Source organism: Coturnix japonica, chromosome 1, assembly GCF_001577835.2.
Source record: "Coturnix japonica isolate 7356 chromosome 1, Coturnix japonica 2.1, whole genome shotgun sequence".
Taxonomy (NCBI): domain Eukaryota; kingdom Metazoa; phylum Chordata; class Aves; order Galliformes; family Phasianidae; genus Coturnix; species Coturnix japonica.
Genome location: NC_029516.1, coordinates 159730866 through 159748067, shown reverse-complemented (window position 1 = coordinate 159748067; position 17202 = coordinate 159730866). Strand labels below are relative to the sequence as shown.

The window sequence follows — 17202 nt, the reverse complement described above, 5'->3', positions numbered from 1 at the left end:
GAATTAGCTCTCATCTTTCCTGGGTATTTTTAAACAAGGCATCAATCTCTTCTCAATGGAAATAAGACACGAGTATAAGCAGTTTGCAAGGAGGAGGAAAGCCAACACCTACAGCTAAGCAGAACTGCTAGGAGCTGGCAGCAGCTTCCTGGACCACTTCAGGAAATGGGATTCCCTCAAAGGGAGGCTTATATTTAAAAAAAAAAAAAAAAAAAAAAAAAAAAAAAAATTAAAAAATCCAAGTATCCTTAGACTGTGCTTGAAAAGTCACAATGAACTTCGGTAACAGCATCCTGAGTGTTTCATGCAGAGCACTACAATATTTCTCAGCCACAAGTTCACAGTCTCTGCAGAAGGTGCTCATCATATTGTTCACTGGCTGACATCAAACAAATCCCACCACATTAAACCAGCAGCTTCAGGAACACAAAATTATATCTCACCTTTTGATGCTGTTGTTGTATAGATAGGCAAGTCTTTAGCGGCTCTTCTCAGAATCTCCTGCTGGGACTCTGGTCTCTCTTCTTTTTCATACTGTTCTTTGTCAGCTTTTGACAAGCAGAACTGGGAGTGAAAAGAGGGGGATAAAAGGATGAGACTAATTATAACTCTGTGTTGTACTCAAGCTCCAAGGAAGAGATTCTATGTGTCTTAATTGCTGAGTGACCCCAGCCCTCATCCTTCTCCCCTGAATAGCACAGAAGATCCTCCAAATAGTCTGCTGTGTTACCTATTGCATTTTCCCTTCAACACAAAGGAAGCAAAAAACCTAGGGGAGTTTTAAGAAGGTGCATCCTTTAACTCATGCTGAGTATAAATTCAACTCATTCAAGACAAGAGAAATGTTTAACAAACAGTCCCTTTCTGTGACTGGAAGTTAAAGTTCTCATATCCCATGTTCTCTCTCTGACTTACGAGAGACAGAGAGAAATATAAGCCAGAGAAAACAGCAGAAAGGGAAAGCATTTCTCATGGCTTCCGCAAAGAAACTGAAAAGTTTAAATGGAATTTTTACTTGGGAGCAGCCAGCACTGAAATGAGTTTTCGCAAAGCCTGTACAGTTTCAGAGTTACAAATCTGAGTACAATGTGAGGACCACTCCTGTTGAAGCCTTACAATTACACCAGTATCACCTGGAGAGCTTTAACTTTTAGTGTGCCCTGGTGGCGCAGTGGTAGGAAAGCCGCGTTGCAACACCAGGGCCCGGGTGTTTGAATACCCCTGTGGCGCAAGTGGTAGAAGTGCCGCTCTGCAGCACAGAGGCTCGAATCCCAGGGGTTGGACTCGATGATCTCTAAGGTCCCTTCCAACCCGCACGAGACTATTACTAACTCACTTGTGAAATGTTTAATTCCATATCTACTGAAATAAAGAGCTTTACCATTAAGCCCCACAAAACCCAGTGTGCTGGCAAGTTCCTATGGAGGTGAGGCTGAACTCAAAATTTCCTCTGGTATTTTCTCTTCTGAAGCACTTTTAAACTCTGAGCTTTCTGCAAGGACAAGAAGCCTTTTATGAGCACACACAAACAACGTATTCACAGTAGTGAGTGAAAAATGCTGTGTGTGCAGTTGGAGCAAAAACTGGCTTAGTGTGGCTTAATACAACCACATTTTCCTACCAAAAATATGTATATGACTGGTTTACATAGACTTTTGTCTCATCATGTACTTTTTCCTCTTTGGAACAGAGTTGGTTGGAAAGCAGCAACAAAGACTCAACTTATAGAAAGAGGAAGCAGTTAAGACATGGCTGCAATTTCTCAGTTTTATTTCCCAATCCATAACGCAAATAAGTTGCTTGACATCCCACAGAATCTAGTTAGTCTTCTGTTACATATGATAGCACTGATAGGACTCTGGTTATTGAGCCCATCCATCATTCAAAGGTGAGACATGAAGCACTGCCTCTTTTTAAATAATCAAGAACTAGAATCAATCTGTGCAAAAAATTCTGTGATTCTGTGAAAGAATGAAACTGAAGTTTAACACTTTAGTCATCATCAAGAGCTCAGATTTTTTTTTATTTTTAATAACCACCCCCAGACTGAAACTCTACGGACTTACTGAAATATGGAAACCGGAGATGCTCACATCAAACACTTCAGATAGATGTGAAACAACATGTCTTTCTCCCTATTGCCTCTTATGTCTGCTAAGGTACTAAACAATTGCCTCTATGAGCTATGATCAAGTAGAGGCTGCATTGAATACGAAATATTCTAGATCACATTTCTTAGGTAGGTCACTAATATGCATAAAAGGTACTAAACCATAAGACTTAAAACTCGATTTCTTTTTCTAAGTACCATCAGAGTATTACTCTTAAAAATCCCAAATAAAGATCCTGGTTTTCTGAAGCTGTATTTCTGTTCTAATTTCAAAAATTAATGGAGCCATGAGACCACAGGCTCGCTGGACAATGGCAGGAAATGTATGTTCAAAGGCATCAGAAGTTGTCTATTACCACATAGCTAACAATTTCCAATGTGGTTCCAGTCGTTCTTACTGAAAACAAAAAGAGTCCCTTTGTTTCCTTCCTCTTTCTGGATGTAATAATGTGGATTGTTCTTTCTTCCAACAAACATACAGGGATTACACTAGGACAACAGCAGCTGCAGAATCCCTTTTTAATTCAACAGCATGATCACAGGATGCTGTTTGTTTTGCAAGAATAGCTAATTTAAATGACTAAAATACATACGTTCATACTCATGCAATGGGGAAATTCTGAAGTCTGCTTTTAAATAAAGCCAGCAGGAATTACTCATTGATACACAAACAGAAGGGACTTTCCCACAGAAAGTGTTTCCTGAGTTGCCTTTTTTTTTTTTTCATAGAATAAAACTGTATTAATCTGATCTATGCTTACATGTAAGATAAGAAATATTCATCACATGCCATATGCCCAAAATATCCTTTCACCTCAATGAATATCAAAAGCTTCCTTCAGTATTACTGCAACTATAGGGTAAGCACTGTCAGAAAATGATTTCTACTACTAAAGAACCAAGGCAGATAGCAAAATTTACCAAGCAGCTTTAGGAAGGGCCCAAGTTTGAGGCAAAGTCAGTTTTGCCAAAAATAGAATAAAAATGTGATCCCCACAAAGCAACCAACATCTCCAACAGTTTATCCAGTTTAAATGCTTTAGAAAGCCAAGGGAAACATTTCAAATTTGGTGCCAGCATTTAAACCCTACAGACACATGCCTTAGAGAAAGTAAAAACAAGGTTATTAATTTCAGGCTTAAAACAATTAACACAGCTCTTTTCCAAAACAAAACTGAAATCCATCATGCATTCTTCTGCAATTACTGTAAAGCTCCTTTACATATTCAGTTCCAAATTGTCACTAAACCTCAACCCTTGACTTACTACCACAAATATACATTGCATTACTACATTTTTTCATCCAAAAGTTCAAAACTAAGAAAAAAAAACACAGAAAAGCAGTCATCGGATTTTTCCATTATAAAAATGTCAGAGTAGTTCATAGCAAAGCACTGCAGCCCCAAATAAACCTTATCTTACTGCTTCAGCACATACATGTGACTGTCAAATTTGTGACGTATTAAACATCTATTCTAAGGAAATGCCATTACACAAAGCTCACAGTTTTTTTTAAGAGTAATTTGATGATTTTCATTCATGATTTGCTGTCAAGCTGTTCTATTTCTGATAATGAGAAGGGAAAGGTGAATCATGCATTACTGCAAACAAGTTTCATCACTGAAAACAATTTACCTACTAAAAAAAAAGCATTGACATTTTTCTCACGTCAGATTTACCTCATTGGAGGGGGATGCAGGAGATGTGAAAATTGTCTTCCCGTAGGACCATACAAACATGACAAATGACAGATGGAAAATCACAAGGTACACAACTGCAAGAAAATACAAATAAAATTTAGGTGAATACAGCTGAAGATAGGAAGAGATAAACCCTCTGATTTTTGCTGAGGGCTGCAGTATGACACGGTGAATGACCTGATAAGATTAAGTTACATTAAACCCTTTTGCCTGGGTAAACTTCACACTCAAGGAGCACCCACTCAAAAAACGAGCAAACAAAAAAACCCACCAAAACCACAGAAAACTCAAACCCACACAACCACCACCAGACCATTAAATAAGATGGTAGCTGTTCCTCGAGGAAATGTTATGTTTCTATCTAAAATACTCAAAGAGATTTGAAGAGGGAAAAACAAAACAATAAAAAAAACCCAACAGAATTGAATGCAGTTTCACCTCACTAACCTTTTTAGGCAAGTCTGCTACAATTCCATTCTGAGATTATAATAAAGAGATGTACTTTTCATAGAAACAGCACAGGACTGGGCCATCATAGAAGGCACTGCTCTTCAATGAGAATAAAAACCCCAAACCAAGAAGTGAGAGAACTCTACTCCAAGAGCTTGCTGTGAGCTAAAATTGTCTGGAAATCTTATTTCAAACCATCAGAAGCACGTACACTGTAAGACTCCCACTATTACAGTCACAGCGGCACCAAAATGAAGGTGGCTTTAGTATGGAGCCCCGACAATTTCTGAATGAGTCTGTATCATACAGCTGCCTTAAACTCCAAAGACTTTATGACCCAGGAAGGTTCTTTCAATCTCATTTCCTCTAAAAGTTTATTTTATCACTTGAAGAGGAAACAGATTGGTAATGCCTGATCAGCAAGCCTTAGAAAAGAAACCATACCAAATATTTACTTAATCTTCACTTTTTCAGTTGCAGGAAGAAGGAAACTTGACCTACTTTCCTGTGCAGATACACAGAGACCTTTAAGAAGCAACATTACATCCTTAATAGATTGCAGAACAGACCCTTAACCTGAAGGAACCTCCATGAGCTCAAGGAAAAATAAAACAGATGCATGTATGCAGTTACAAAAGACACAGCCTTAACTTCTCTTTTCTTTTCCCCAAAATTGTCACAGTTCAGTACAGTAAAATGAGAAAAAACAGAACAGAACAGCACCACCAGAAACAGCATTTGTGCCTCCTTCAGACAGTTCTGTTCTTTACCTTCGTTACTGATTCCTCCAACTTTACAGACAGACTTGGCAAATTTTCAGCTGTGAAACTCAATGAAGATGGAGAATTTTTCTAAAACTATCCTAAAATTGTTACTTGAATTCCATTTCTGATAGGAGAGAACTCACGTTTGGCTGTACTAGGAGCTACGTAATTAGAAGCAGTACTCTACATGCTACACACATTCAAACATAATGTGGGTAAGCAATTAAAAAATGTGAGATAACTAGAAAAGACTTCAAATCTTATCGGGAACAGCTGCACAAATCAAAGCTTTGGGGAGAGAATAAAGGGTGAGAAGAGTTGAATAGAAATGAGGGAAGGGCACAGCAAACAGCTTCATTCCGTCCATAAAAATCAACCCCAGAATCCAGGTTCTTTTGAAGGTTTACTTTTAGTGCATGCAATACTCCATAAAGAGCAGAACCTTGAAGTCACAGGTTGTAAATATACCTATAACAAGGGCACAAATCTGTGGCAATGTAATCAGCATTTACCAGAAAGGGGAAGCTCTTAAAAGGCTCCTGTACTCTTGTAATAACCAAGATCTTGCATCCTGGCACTGTCATTACATGCAAAGACAAGCAGGCAAAGTGGGGCACCACCCAGAGAGGAGTCCACACCTTCAGCTGGCAGTCCCTACTAGTCTTGCACTGAGTAAATTCTTGCTTCTTTTCCCACTTGCATTCCTACTACAGTCACAAATATGTGTTCTGCCAGTGCTCCCTGAGAAATGAGTTTGTGCAAAGATCATTTTTTGATGGCTTCGCTTTGGCTATCTACCCTCCCTTTGGGTAGCAGTACCCCTTCTGAGACTACTCCCTTAAGCCTCCTGAGTCAGTTCCAAACACAAACAGAAGCTGGCTTCATGCCCATTCAGTTCAGTTTCTTGTAATTGCAAGACAGATTAAAAAAGAAACCAACAAAACATCAACTAACTCAACCCCAATATCTGCCAGTTTAGTTAGATTTAAGAGTTCTGAAGCAGTTCTGGCTAGGGAATTCTTGATGCCATACTGCCCTCCTAAGATTTATCCCTAACAATTTTTTCCTAATCATTCTTAACACCATTTTAAAGAAAGTCACATTACAGAGCTGATAATACTTAACAGAACCAAATCACATTGGTAAGAGAGACTGGGAGCTGATTTTATTCCTCTACCCTAATGGATATTAATCTACACGAGAATACAAGAACAAAAGGACAGGGAAACAATTGGCCTTAGTGGGGTGAAGAAATCACCAGTAATTGAATTACAAGTTGTAATTAAAATGGTAGTAAGATTTCAATGCAGCACTGGAAAAACATATTTGCTAAGGTGCATATTATTAATTTACATTGCAAAGTTAGTGGTACTTTGGCCTTTTGACTCTTCTAATGTTGTTTCCTGGCTACTGAAAGTTGGCTTCTAGGAACTTGATAAAGCTTATGAGAAATCTTGTTTCAAATAAAAAACAATTCTACATCTCATTTTAAAGTTGCATCTCTGCTGTAAAGAATCACAGAATTGTAGGGGTTGGAAGGGACCTCTAGAGATCATTGAGTCCAACTCCCCTGCCAAAGCAGGCTCCCTACACCACCTCACACAGGTTGGCGTCCAGGTGGGTCTTGAATATCTCCAGAGAAGGAGACTCCACCACCTCCCTGGGCAGCCTGTTCCAGTGCTCAGAAATTCATGCATGCAGGGTCCCTGTGACATGCTACAGAACTGAAGGTGCAAAAAGCATGCAAGTGTCTGCTTTCAAAAGCCTAACAGGCACGTTTCACAGATACCACCTGTCTCATTAATTAATCAAGTATTTTTCTTCTCTGGTAGATTTGATCAGGCAGACACTGCATTTCAATTAACGCCAGAGATTCAGCTACAGTACATCGATGCCACTGCTCTACCATGCTGTAACAGAAACACAGATCTTGCACTTCTGAAAGAAACTAGAAAATAAAACTTCACTTCTAGTTAAGCTAGAAAGTAAAAGCACAGCAGCCATCTGCAGAATTCTTTGCAGTTTTAATGAAGCCCAGCTGTGCTTTGTGATAAAAAAAAAACAAAACAGGCTGACACTGTTCCTGTCTTAAAAAGCTTACAGCTTATTTTGGAGGTTTTCCCATTCTTTCACCTCCTCTTTAGAAGATGAAAGCAGACAGACTGCAGTAGAGTTACTCTGCAGTTTTCTCCTGGGTGCTCCTCTCCAGGAACTGAACTGATGGGTTACTTTCAAGTTCAATTTTTGTTTTGCAAAAATATTTAAAGAGATGCAGAGCCTCTTCTGCAGAGTTGAGTGGTCTCAGCTCTGAGGACAGCCTTGTATGGGTGAGTCCATGCTTAGTACAAGGGCACAACAACCACTCTCATGTTCCCTCACAAGATGAAATGAAATTCCAAACAACCCAATCGTTTGCGTTTTTACAGGAAAAAAACAAGCCTCAAGTTTTATAAAAGCAGTGCTTGGAACTTCTGGAACTGCGTGATTCTTCAGCCCAGTTTCTGTCCACAACTGAAAGAAGTGGCAAATCCAGAATGCTAGAATTTCTCTGATCAGTCTGAGTCTCTGTAAATACACTTGCTGTGACATATGCTTGCTAAAGACAATACTAAGTGTTAAGCAAGGTTTGTCAAAACAAGGCCTTAACCACTTTGCCTGGAAATGTAAAATACTGTACAGAAACACCTTTGAAATAGCTGTGACTTTGCACTGTTCTAACCAGTCCTGAGGAACAGTATTCTGAGGAATCTGATCAGCTGCTTGGAAAATAGGCAACAGCAGAACAGTTCTTCAAGTCACAGCATACAAGGAGGAGAGTAAGGTGAGTGATAGTAAGAAGAGCAGTCAGACGCTGGAATGGGCTGCTCAGAAGGTGGCTGAGTCACCATTCCTGGAGATGCTCAAGAAACATCTGGGCACGGTACTACAGGACATGGTTTAGTGAAGAAACGGTGGTGGAATACGGATGGTTGGACTGGACGAACTTGGAGGTCTTTTCCAGCCTTGGTGATTTTATGATTTATGAATACACATCATCCCTTCAGGAATAAGCAGAAAACTGACTGCTGCAGTTCCTTCTTTCTTCTATTCCCAGAAGGTATGCATTTAGAAATACTTGCACACTTAAATCATAACACTCACAGGTCTCGTCATCACCCCAAGTGTGTGGTACAACAAGCTCAATATACTCCTCCCCATAATATTTACCTTGTTTCTTAGCAATAAGCTACTTAACATGGAGAGTTTATATGCCAAGCACATTTGAATTCTACATCCCTTAAAACTTGCATACAACAAAGCTACCCATAACAAAAATAATTAAAAAGCATTACCTTTTTCTGCAGTTGAAGAAATAGTAACTGGAAGAGAGAAAAAAAAGATACAAGGTAAGTAAATTTGTACTGAACAAAAAATTTGATTAGAAGTGAGATACACAAGATGCTCATTTGTTCCAAAGCATATTTCAGGTGTTAATAGAGCCTCCCTACACATTTCCTCCTGCCACCCCTTCAGGCTTGGTGAGACAGTGGAATAGTTGAAGAGATCCAGCTCCCTGCTCTAACCATCTGAGGATACTCTTTTAAAGAGAATTAGAACATAATTTACACAGGTTGCCCTTCAGATATGCATCTAGCATGTTTTTCTGAAGCACACTGGGCCAACAGGTATACAGCCATAAAGAACAAAATGAGGTAAATGAAGTTCTGACAGAAGTCCCTGTTAAATTGCATGAGTTGCATGTAATCTCTAAGTTTATTTCCCCCACTCCTCTCTTCCCTTGTCACAAGCTGTTTGACTTTCTTTTAACCCGAACTCCTGAGGCAAAGTTAGAAACTCTCCCCTTCCTTGTCTTCTGCAACTTCATCTCTTTTTATCCCAACAGCAAATTCTGTTGTTGAAATCTGCCTTGGGTGCTTCCTGGGTGGCACATTTTCCTGCACCCACATCCAAAACCTGAAGAGCTCATTCATCAGTTGTCTAAGATGCTGGTCACAGAGCAGCTGTACTCATTGGAACACTCTGCATCATGTTCCTTGCTGAGTATCTCCCCTAGACACTGAATTCCTGAAATTCAATGAGGAAGGGATCTTTTCCTGACATCTGATACAGCAAATTTAAGCTTCTGGTCACCAGTGTGAACAAAAGCTCAGAGCACACCTTGCCAGCTGCCATCCACCTGCTCCACGTGGCTGCCTCTCTCTCAGCACTGACATTTGTACAGTCTTCAGTCTGTGCGTCAGATCGAAAGAGCTTCTTCCTGATGCACACCAGAAACATAAATCCACAGGGCTTTAGGATGCATAACAGACTTCAGAGCTACTCTGGTCACAGAGACAGCACGTGTCTTGCTTACCTGCAGATATACACAGCAAAGGGGCCTGCAGCCATATTACACAACTGAAACTCTTGTTATAGTCATAGACATACAGAGGTGATATTTCAGTGCACAGCATGGGCCCTGTTTGTTCACACATTAGTCTTCTCCTTAAAGTACACTGCCTGCCCATCCATGGAAGCCTCTCCCTTCAACTAAAGGAGGTTAACCCTGAAGAACAGCATAATTTCACATTAGTGCATTTTTGATGTGCACAGCTGCACAACCTCCCCTTGTGTTCCTGCCTAAAACTGGGACACAACCCACCCAGCAAAACTGACCCAAAGCACACAATTACCTGTAAAGAATGTACATGCATATAAGAACAAGTCCAACTGCATCACGAAACACTTCAAGTACTGCACCACTGCATCATACAGACATCATATTAAGAGTAAGTCTTGTGTTCTGGGTTGAAATTTTACTGAAGTGTTATTCCCCCAGTTCTGCATCAGCATTAAACTTCTTAAACAACACAAAGGAGAATATACAGACCATTAAAAAGGAGAAAGTTAGAACAACCTTGCTACATAGAGTTGATTGCTTAACTAAAAAATAAATAAATTAACAACAGTACTAGAAGTACATTACAGTAAGCTTTATCTTTGGATCCAGATGTATTTTAACCAAACATCTTGCTCACAGCTGGACAAACATGTATTTCCTTAGACAAGGAATATAACAAAGTTCTTAATTATTCTCAAATGGGTTGTGAGAACAGTGTTATCTATAAAAACAGATTCATTTCTTCGTAAGTAATTCCGCTTAAAGCATTCCATAATCTGTTAACCTCATTTCTGCTCCCACTACAGAACTAAATTCTGAGCCAAATTTGATGCTTAAGGACTCAAAGTACTGAACAGTCCTTACACACAGAGAGGAGTTTAAGATCTTATCACTTGTGAGACTTCATTAAAAAAAAAACCTCTAAATAAACTTCATAAACATTAATCATAGCTTTAAGGAACCAAGAAGATAATGTTCTCATACTTACACTTGCCCCTTAGGAAAACAACTGTAGTTTAGCAAACTCCTGCAGTTTGAGGTAGAAGCGAACCCCCTAAAACACTCGTGGTTTTCATTCTGTCCTGCCATCCTTCAATTTAATAAAAATAAGACAGCTAGTTCTCTCTTGCCTCAGAAATTATAGGACTCTGCTTTTATTATTTGCATGGCTTTTACTCCTGCTGTCAGATGGACTCAATGAAGAGCAATCCTAGTATTTGTACGAAGTCACTCAGCAAATGGAAATCATCACATAAGGATCCCGTGAAACCGCTCGAGTTAAACCTTCCTTTAAATAACTTAATATTTAATCTTTGCATAAAAGAGACCTGTAATTATTCACTAGGCTGGCAATGTAACAAGCAGCTTTATGCCATCAAGAAATCAATTCCAGCTTTTGAACTCCAGTTCAGGAAGAAAACAGAACACGGCACTACCATTGTTTCCCACCATCCCTGACCTGCAGCTTCAGTTACAAGCTCAGCTCTCAGGTTTTAGGTGTTTTAGGTTTCTCCTCTGCTGCTCCCGGGTATTTAGATCTTGCTGCTGGTCTCTGCTGAAATTTATAACAGTTTCAACTTTAAACAATTCCAAAACACATTTTTTGTTTGGGAGAACTGGATGGGAAAAATGAAGCAGCGCTGCCTTTTTGCTTATTGATTCTTTTCTTGAACAAAATAAGCGCTGCATATGATTTACATATTACCCTCAGGATACAACAGCACCGTTTATTACATTAGATGGATTAGAACAAGTTAGTGCCTTCAGCAAACAAACCGGTTCGTATTTCAGAAATGTAATTGCTGAAAATCAGCTCTTCTTTTGAGGATGTCAAAATATATCTCCATGTCAGTCTACTGCCTAGCTACAAAAGAAAAAATAAAATTGAGAGCCAAAGTATTCTTCGGATTGGCTTTTTAGGTTTCTGATTTCTAGAGAAACCTTAAAGAGTTCCAGCAAGATGCTGCTAGGGAAAGATAAAAATACAATTAGACAGCGAAGGCTGCAGCTCACATGGCTGCAAAGCTGAGCAGCATCAGCTCATGAGCACACTGAGCAGCCTTGTAATTCCAAAGGATTCAGCATCGCCGTGTTACAGCTCTGTGCAGGCCTGTGAGGGATGAGTCCCACCTGCAGTGTGCCTGCAGTGCAGAGCTGCTTGCTGGTTATCTTGGACTTTCCCCAGTTGCCCTCACTGAGGCTCAGGACAGTCTGCCTGTGAGGAGAAGGATGCTGCCTACACAGATCCCTGTGCTGCTGGAATCTGCCTGAGGATAAACAGCCTAATGTGTTTCTCCTGCAGCACAGGTAGCTTGCACACTGCAGCTCTCCATGCTGCAGGGTCACTGCGAAATGAAGCGTGCAGAACTGAGTATGAGAGTCATCTTTCTACAGAATGCTAATCCCAGATACATAACCCAGCCTATAATAAGCTGTACTAAAACGTACTTTTTAACTTAGTCAACATGGCAGACCAGCAAAAGTTCCAGGTTTGACTTTAGCACAGGAAAAAGTTGTCTAAGTTTTGATTTAGTTGTTAAGCATCACCCTTAGCAGTGAAGATGCCTCTTCCTTCAGTTCTCCCTTAAGCCTCTGTGCAGCCTTGCATTGCTGCCTGTTATCTTCCATCTCACCTACGGCACATGAATCACAGAGTGGAAGCCTACAGAATATCACAGGAAACAATCCTGCAGACATAGGGATGTTATAAACGGCATCAGAAATGGCACTGGAGAAAGATACCATTTGTCAGAAGGATTCATTTTGGAGCACACACTGACAGAGGTGTGAGCTTCCAAAAGCCTCGCACACGTTTTTAAGGAAACCTACCAAGGTAAGAGCCCTCAACCTTGAAGGAAAACTGAACAAAAAATCCATCCACAAAACTCACACATCACATATCCATTCTTCCTACTAGTCTAAGTCACTCTTCAAGAGCCATGTATGTGATTTCCAGACCAAGAAACCCAACAGCAGAAATAGAGAAAAGGAAATAGATTGATCTTTCTCCTGCTGCACTACGTGCCCTTCCTCCCTGCATGGTGGCCCCTGGCAGAAGTTACACTTGGGGTGTCACAGCCTCTCCAAGAATCTCAAAAGCAGCTTCACATTTTGGCTGACTTTCCCCATGGACAGAATAAAGTTCTAAATGTGCAATTGCATTCCTTCACTAGAGGAGTTAGCAGACTGAAACCAACAGAACTTCCCTGAGGCATTACCATGCCTGCAAAGGCAAGCACCGCTTCTGTTATCTCATTTTGTACTTTCCAGAGAAAGGAGTTTAATTGGAAGCGCACCTTAGATTTATAATCACGTAATTCCTGATTGCTAATACAGATCTTCCTCATTCAAAAGGATATGGTAGAATTACTGCTTACTGAGGTAACTGGGGCAGATGATGAGTCAATTTCCTCGAGCAAACACTTGCATCACAGATCGAGGGGCAGTGGCACAGAATGAGGATCGTAGCACCTCTGCACTTCTCCCAAGGCTCCGTGACCTTTCCACACCGAGCTCTTCCTTATTTCCTGCCTGGCAGGCACCCACCAGTGTTCCTTCTCTCAGCAGCAGGGAGTTGTTTTTAGACAAATGACTCAAGACAACTGAGCTGACAGCACCACGTGGCCAAAAGCCAGCACAATAAAACGCTTGGCAGGTCCCTGCTGAAGGACTGCGGGGGGTCAGGAGCTGCGTTACACGTCTTGCCACCAGCTGGAATGAACAATCTCAGTGTAAATTTGGGTCACAAAGACCCAGCGTTGTTTTAGCTTCACACACTGGATTGATTTGTAAAGCAAGCAAACAAACAAACACCTCAGGATCTGCAGTTCTAGGACACAGCTTCACCACAGTGCAATGCCTAATCATAAAGAAGGTCACATTTTTTTAATCCACTGTGTGCCTGCACATAGGCAACATGGACATGCCAGACAGAGCTCTATTGCAGCACTCATCTCGGGTGCGACACATGCTGGACATCTCTGCTGCAGGGCTCTATGAAGTTGCACCTTGCTGCACGCCCGCTCATCTGGTGCTGGCTCTTGCCACCAAATTTAGTGTGTGACCACATTTACTGCTACAGGACTCAAAGGAGAATACTCATGGGGCAGATAAGACATGATATTTCAAATATGGTGGTACAAGATGCACTGCAGACTTCTTTTGCTATTTGCTATCAGTCATGGCTACAATTGGTTGTACGGCAAAGAAAATATTAAGACAATTCTTTAACTACAACAATTAATTTAGGGAGGACAGGGGCTTGCTGCCCAGGAAACGTTCTCTTATCACAAAAGAACAAAGGTATTTACTTAGGCAAGGTCTTTTTCAGCTTTGGTGCAGAACATACATGCATAAATACAAGTGGGGCTCTAGCAGAAATTGGCATAATTGATACAAAATACTCCTCACATACAAAGTCCCATTTAGCAATGAATGAAGCTTTGACAACTGAAAAGATTTCTCCTGCACATTCTGGAACAGCAAATTCTGCACCCCCACTTTCACAGCTCAAGAACACAGTCAGAAAGGCAGCCGACCTCTGGAAACCCACAACATCCTATCCATGACCCCTTGGCTCTGCCTCTACAAAATACCCTTAAAATACAATTTATACCAAGGGTCTCATAAGGGCTCTTACTGACAGCATTTAAATATTTTAAATGACTTCAAAGTTCGAGGTTACACTTGTTTAGCATGTAGGAAGAAGTGCCAGTAAGTCTTCAGCTCACAGCCCTACACTCATGGCCACATCAGGAATCAATGAGACACAGCACTGTGAGCTGCAGTAACTCGGTGCCTTTTCTGGAAGCAACATCCACCATTAGCATCAGGCTACAGCAACACACCAGATTTGTTATCTCTGAAAAGCCCTATTCCCTGAAAAGCTCTATTCACTTCTAATTTACCATAATTGCCCAAAGGAATCTAATGCAACTTGATTTTCTTCAGCTATTTAATCACCAGTGCCATTGCTCATTCTATTTGCATTTTGATTGATTTTAAACCTCAGCATCACTTCAGCACGGCTCTCTGAGCTGCTCAGAAGAATAACTGGACTTTCTTCATTCAGATTTTTCCTCCAAAATAAAGCCCACTTTATCATAACAGTAACAGCTTTATTGCCCAGCAGTTTGGAAGCGCTGCATTAAGTTGGTCTCAATATTGCCCTCAAGCTATTATATAAAGCCAAAAGAAAGCCTAGTTTCTTCTTGAAGACAAAGAAAGCCATTAGCTGCACAAGGCAGTCTGATGTGCTCCTTCTGACACACAGGGTATGGGAGAGAACATGGAAAGTCAGAAGGAGCTGACATCTCGGAACAAATTAATGACATTTACACTTGAAGGAGGGGTACTGACACTTGGGGTAGCCAAATCAAGCTCACTGTAAAACTACACTCGAGTATGTGTATCTGTGAAATGGCCTTTCCTCCCTGCAGTAACCCCTCTTGGTCCTGTGGTTAAAGAGCACAAGTGGATTAGACTTGATGATCTCTCTAGGTGCCTTCTGACCCCTGCGATTCTGTGAGGACACTTACAATGACATGAGAGACAAAAAAAGAGCATCAGCCAGCATTGGGCAGCTGGCCTCCACAACATGAGTTGCTGTGCAGGTAATACTAGAAACCATCACTACGTTTAAAGTCAACGATATAACCCAGCGACATAAAATTTGTTCTCTGAGAAGAATTTTTCAAGTAAGGTAATAATTTCTTACTGGGAAAAAAAAAAACCCAAACTACTCTTTGTGGCTGTAACTACCAGTCCCTACACCTGCTGAGTGCCTTATGGTTCAGGCTGCTACTAGGAAACCCATTTACTTCCAGTCTAGTTCTCTAGAAAATACAGAAGCTGTCTTTATTTAACTATTCCAAACAAGTTCTGAGGCATTATCAAAGGTTAAACAAAAATTAAAAAAATCAAGTTGTATTAGCAGTGTGCCCTTGAAGCAAAAAAGTCAATGGCATCCTGGGGTGTATTAAAAAGAGCATGGCCAGAAGGTTGAGGGAGCTGATCCTTCCCCTCTACTCTGCCCTGGTGAGGCCTCATCTGGAATATTGTGTCCAGTTCTGGGCTCCCCAGTACAAAAAAGACAGGGATCGCTTGGAAAGAGTCCAGCGGAGGGCCACTAAGATGGTGAAGGGCCTGGAGCATCTCCCCTGTGAGGAGAGACTTAGGGATCTGGATCTGCTTAGCCTTGAGAAAAGAAGGCTGAGAGGGGACTTGATCCAAGTCTATAAATACCTGAGGTGTGGGAGCCATAGTGGTGAGGCTGGTCTCTTTTCAGTAGTGAGTGGGGACAGGACTAGGGGTAATGGGATGAAAGTACAGCATAGGAAGTTCCGCACGAATGTGCGGAAGAACTTCTTTACAGTGAGGGTGATGGAGCACTGGAACAGGCTGCCCAGGGGAGTTGTGGAGTCTCCTTCTCTGGAGATATTCAAGACCTGCCTGGACGCCGACCTGTGTGACGTGGTGTAGGGAGCCTGCTTTGGCAGGGGGGTTGGACTCAATGATCTCTGGAGGCCCCTTCCCACACCTACGATTCTGTGATTCTGTGTGCAGAGGGATCAGCCAGCAGGGAGAACAAGCTCCTGACACAGCTGCTGCAACCTTTAGACAGTCACCAAGTGGCAAAAGAACTGTGGGCTGACTGTAGGCCTCTGCTTTGCTGGCAAGATATCCATCCATCTCCGCGTTTGGCTTCAAGTTCTTCCAACATCAATTGCCTCCTTCCTTAATTTCTGGCCCTGCAGCCAGCCTTTCCAATAACATTAGGATCAAATCTCACTGCAAAACTCTGCGGATAAAAGCTCTTTGTAAACTTCATCAAAAAGTATTCAGTACTTGGTTTCTGAAAGAAAGATTTTGCTGCTGTCAAGTTCCTCAAGTAATGGGTGAAAACAAACTGTCCAGCAAGCAGACCATTCACACACATTATGTCACTGGATTCTTCTAATTAAGTTTTAAGCTCTTTTTTTTTTCAGTGATGTTTGGTTGATCTTTACCATGATTCTGTCCGTGTATGGCTCATCAAGTTGGCTGATAACAAATGCTGTCATCTTTTAATGCTGGAGGCTTTGCTGCTTGTTCTGGCAAAACAAAATGTCACTCCCACTTCAACCTCAGGAAGGTATAACTTTGAGATAAACCCTGACTGCAGCTTCTTCCTTATGTTTCCTTGAAAAAATAGGAAGAAAAACAGCAATGCTCACAGGAATACAAGAGAAGAACCAAATACTGCAATGGAAAAAACGTCCAGGATAAAAGGACAAAGTACACTTCAGAGATACATTCAGGGCTCCCAGGCTAAAGCACTAGATGGAACACAGCAGGACTGGCAGGCAGCTGAGCAAAAAGCAAGTGAGGAGTTTGATGTATGCATCACTCCTACTAAGACTGACTTCTGCTGTCATCCTTCCAGGACATCACATATAGTGACACAGCTGCAAGAGCATCTACATTTGCAGGTGAAGTACTGGAGAGTGGTGTAAGAAATGATGTCTATGAAGAATAAGAAATTACTGCTTATGTAATTTGCGGATAATTAGATCAGAAAAGCAGTTCGTTCTAACCATGCTCAAGAACACCCAGACCCTCACAGAATCACAGAATTGTAGGGGTTGGAAGGGACCTCTAGAGATCATCGAGTCCAACCCCCCTGCCAAAGCAGGCTCCCTACACCACGTTGCACAGGTCGGCGTCCAGGCGGGTCTTAAATATCTCCAGAGAAGGAGACTCCACCACCTCCCTGGGCAGCCTGTTCCAGTGCTCCGTCACCCTCACTGTAAAGAAGTT

The 17202-nt window shown here is 41.3% G+C and overlaps 1 protein-coding gene across 6 annotated transcripts in view; it reads right to left on the bottom strand.

Moving 5' to 3' along the window:
• Positions 1-17202, bottom strand: part of ZDHHC20 (zinc finger DHHC-type palmitoyltransferase 20) — a 45996-nt gene that overhangs the window by 20671 nt on the left and 8123 nt on the right. For 5 of the 6 annotated variants that reach the window (XM_015852150.2, XM_015852152.2, XM_015852153.2 and 2 more), the window contains exons 2-4: positions 8357-8383; positions 3790-3884; positions 444-564 (exon numbers count right to left, since the gene is read on the bottom strand). In XM_015852150.2, coding sequence (XP_015707636.1) covers positions 444-564; positions 3790-3884; positions 8357-8383 — 243 coding nt within the window. Of the gene's footprint in view, positions 1-443; positions 565-3789; positions 3885-8356; positions 8384-9182; positions 9285-17202 lie in introns of those variants that run through there. The other variant, XM_015852156.2, reaches the window with a different exon arrangement.